At 60.6% G+C, this 3,725-nt stretch overlaps 1 protein-coding gene across 2 annotated transcripts in view; it reads left to right on the plus strand.

Moving 5' to 3' along the window:
* The window catches only part of LOC132809923 (claudin-4-like), a 6,660-nt gene extending 3,432 nt beyond the window's left edge, over positions 1–3,228 (plus strand). For both annotated transcript variants that reach the window (XM_060822605.1, XM_060822604.1), the window contains exon 2: positions 1,939–3,228. In XM_060822605.1, the coding sequence (XP_060678588.1) occupies positions 1,948–2,577 (630 nt within the window). In that variant the 5' untranslated portion in view covers positions 1,939–1,947 and the 3' untranslated portion in view covers positions 2,578–3,228. The remainder of the gene's footprint in view (positions 1–1,938) is intronic.
* The last annotated feature ends 497 nt before the right edge of the window (positions 3,229–3,725 follow it).

Genomic DNA, 3,725 nt, shown 5'->3' on the forward strand with positions numbered 1-3,725 from the left:
TCCAGATGCCTGTTGTCATTGTCCCAGCCCCCACCACTTCCTCTGGCAGCTCCTCCCACACACGGACCACCCCCTGGGGGGAAAACGTTACCCCTCAGGTCCCTTTCCCCCCCTCACCTTAAACCTACCCCCCTCTAGTTCTGGGCTCCCCCCACCCCAGGGGGAAAAGACCTTGTCTATTTACCCTATCCATGTCCCCCTCGTGATTTTATAACCCTCTAGTTCTGGGCTCCCCCACCCCAGGGGGAAAAGACCTTGTCTATTTACCCTATCCATGTCCACGAGGGGATAGGTTTAGGGTGAGAGGGGGAAAGGGACCTAAGGGGTAACTTTTTCCCCCAGGGGGTGGTCCGTGTGTGGGAGGAGCTGCCAGGGGAAGTGGTGGGGGCTGGGACAATGACGACAGGTATCTGGATGGGGGGAACGTGGATAGGAAGGGTTTGGAGGAATAAGGGGCCGGGTGCTGGCAGGTGGGACGAGATTGGGTTGGGATATCCGGGCTAGCTAGCACGTACGGGAAGGGCCGAAGGGTCTTGTTTCCACGCTGTGACACCTTCCACATCATGACTGACCGATCGAGGAAAGCGTACCGAAGCACCTTCCTTCACTATCCTATCTACCTGCGACTCCACTTTCGAGGAGCTATGAACCTGCACTCCAAGGTCTCCGTGTTCAGCAACACTCCCCAAGACCTGACCGTCAAGTCTTCCCAAAGTGCAGCACCCCACCCCGCGTTGCCCTGGAGGGCGCTTTACCCCCTCACGCTGTCCCGGAGGAGATCCGGGCAGTGGAGGGACGAATATGAGGGACGTTCGAGGGCTCTGGGACAACATCTGGTGGGGGTGTAGGAGGGTAGGGGGGAAGGAATCTGATCGATTACTGAGTGGCCTGGACCGAGGGGGGTAAGCAGTTGTGGGGAGACAGTGGGAGAATGGGTTGGCACAGGACCTCACGACACCAGGGACCTGTGGTGCGAAACCACCCCTCGGGGGGCAACTGCGTGCAGTGTGTACATTCCCCTCCCCTCCGCGTCTGCATACGTTTCCTCCCACAGTCCAAAGATGCGCGGGTTAGGGTGGGATCGGCCGTGGGGAAATTGTCCCGTAGTGCCCAGGGATGTGCGGGTTAGGGTGGGATTGGCCGTGGGGAAATTGTCCCGTAGTGCCCAGGGATGTACAGGTTAGGGTGGGATTGGCCGTGGGGAAATTGTCCCGTAGTGCCCAGGGATGTACGGGTTAGGGTGGGATTGGCCGTGGGGAAATTGTCCCGTAGTGCCCAGGGATGTACGGGTTAGGGTGGGATTGGCCGTGGGGAAATTGTCCCGTAGTGCCCAGGGATGTGCGGGTTAGGGTGGGATTGGCCGTGGGGAAATTGTCCCGTAGTGCCCAGGGATGTGCAGGTTAGGGTGGGATTGGCCATGGGGAAATTGTCCCGTAGTGCCCAGGGATGTGCAGGTTAGGGTGGGATTGGCCATGGGGAAATTGTCCCGCAGTGCCCAGGGATGTGCAGGTTAGGGTGGGTCGTCCGTGGGGAAATTGTCCCGTAGTGCCCAGGGATGTACAGGTTAGGGTGGGATTGGCCGTGGGGAAATTGTCCCGTAGTGCCCAGGGATGTGCAGGTTAGGGTGGGATTGGCTGTGGGGAAATTGTCCCGTAGTGCCCAGGGATGTGCAGGTTAGGGTGGGATTGGCTGTGGGGAAATTGTCCCGTAGTGCCCAGGGATGTGCGGGTTAGGGTGGGATTGGCCGTGGGGAAATTGTCCCGTAGTGCTCGGGGATGTGTAGGTTAGGGTGGGATCAGGCGTGGGGAAATTGTCCCGTAGTGCCCAGGGATGTACAGGTTAGGGTGGGATCGGCCGTGGGGAAATTGTCCCGTAGTGCTCGGGGATTTCGGGGAGAGCAGTGATGAGCTGTCCCTCTCTCTCTCTCTCGCCGCTCAGGTCGGGACGATGGCGTCGAGCGGTCTGCAAGCCCTCGGCATCTCCCTGTGCCTGCTGGGGCTGGTCGCCGCGGTGGTCTGTTGCGTGCTGCCCAAGTGGAACCAGAGCTCCTTCGTGGGCGCCAGCATCGTCACGGCGCAGACCCACCAGGACGGCATCTGGAAGAACTGCGTCACCCAGAGCACCGGGCAGCAGCAGTGCAAGTACTACGACTCCATCTTGTCGCTGCCCTCCGATGTCCAGGCCGCTCGCGCCCTCACCGTCATCGCCATCGTCCTCTCCGGCCTGGGCCTGCTGCTCGCCCTGGCCGGTGCCAACTTCACCACCTGCCTGCAGGACGAGGGGGTCAAGGGGAAGGTGGCAGCGGGCGCCGGGGGGCTGCTGGTGCTGGCCGGCCTCCTGGTGCTGGTGCCGGTCAGCTGGTCGGCCCACCTCACCGTCTCCAACTTCTACGACCCGCAGGTGACCGACAAGCGGGAGATCGGCACCAGCATCTGGGTGGGGTGGGTGGCCGCGGGGCTGCTGGCGCTGGGGGGGGCGCTCCTCTGCTGCTCATGGCCGAGGGGAGGGGGCGCGGGCTCGGGCTACAGCGCCAAGTACATCAACAACCCCGCGGGGCCCGCCCGCACCAACGTCTGAGATCCATCGCTGACCCCCCGCCTCCCAGAATCCCCTCTGTCTCCCCCCCGCCAAAATCTATCCACCTCCCAGTCTCCCGCACTCTCCCCATGTCCCTCAGTGTCTCCCGCCAACAATCTATCCATCTCCCAGTCTCCCACACTCTCCCAATGTCCCTCAGTGTCTCCCGCCAACAATCTATCCATCTCCCAGTCTCCCGCACTCTCCCCATGTCCCTCAGTGTCTCCCCCCAACAATCTATCCATCTCCCAGTCTCCCGCACTCTCCCCGTGTCCCTCAGTGTCTCCCCCCAACAATCTATCCATCTCCCAGTCTCCCGCACTCTCCCCGTGTCCCCTCAGTGTCTCCCCCCAACAATCTATCCATCTCCCAGTCTCCCGCACTCTCCCCGTGTCCCCTCGGTGTCTCCCCCAAACAATCTATCCACCTCCCAGTCTCCCACACTCTCCCCGTGTCCCTCAGTGTCTCCCCCTAACAATCTATCCATCTCCCAGTCTCCCGCACTCTCCCCGTGTCCCCTCGGTGTCTCCCCCCAACAATCTATCCACCTCCCAGTCTCCCACACTCTCCCCGTGTCCCCTCAGTGTCTCCCCCCAACAATCTCTCCATCTCCCAGTGTCCCACACTCTCCCCGTGTCCCTCAGTGTCTCCCCCCAACAATCTATCCATCTCCCAGTCTCCCACACTCTCCCCATGTCCCTCAGTGTCTCCCCCCAACAATCTATCCATCTCCCAGTCTCCCGCACTCTCCCCTCGTCCTCCTGAGAACTGACGATGTTTTTCTCTGCTGGTGATCTTTGGAGTTGAAACTCTGTCCGGCTCCTATCCAGGAATTGGGAATTTTCTGGGAGTTGGGAGGAGGGGTGGGGGGGGAGGGGGGGGGGAATTTCGATGCGCTTGAGAAAGATTTTTTTTCTGTAATGATTTCCATTTTCTACAATAAAATTTTGGATTATCACCTCAATCTCAATTTGTGCATCTTGGGGAGAGACTGGGGGGAGGGGGAGAGAGAGAGAGACTGGGGGGGGAGGGGGAGAGAGAGAGAGAGAGAGAGAGAGAGAGAGAGAGAGACTGGGGGGAGGGGGAGAGAGAGAGAGACTGGGGGAGGGGAGAGAGAGAGAGAGAGAGAGAGACTGGGGGGGAGGGAG

Source organism: Hemiscyllium ocellatum, unplaced genomic scaffold (genome assembly GCF_020745735.1).
Source record: "Hemiscyllium ocellatum isolate sHemOce1 unplaced genomic scaffold, sHemOce1.pat.X.cur. scaffold_1428_pat_ctg1, whole genome shotgun sequence".
Taxonomy (NCBI): domain Eukaryota; kingdom Metazoa; phylum Chordata; class Chondrichthyes; order Orectolobiformes; family Hemiscylliidae; genus Hemiscyllium; species Hemiscyllium ocellatum.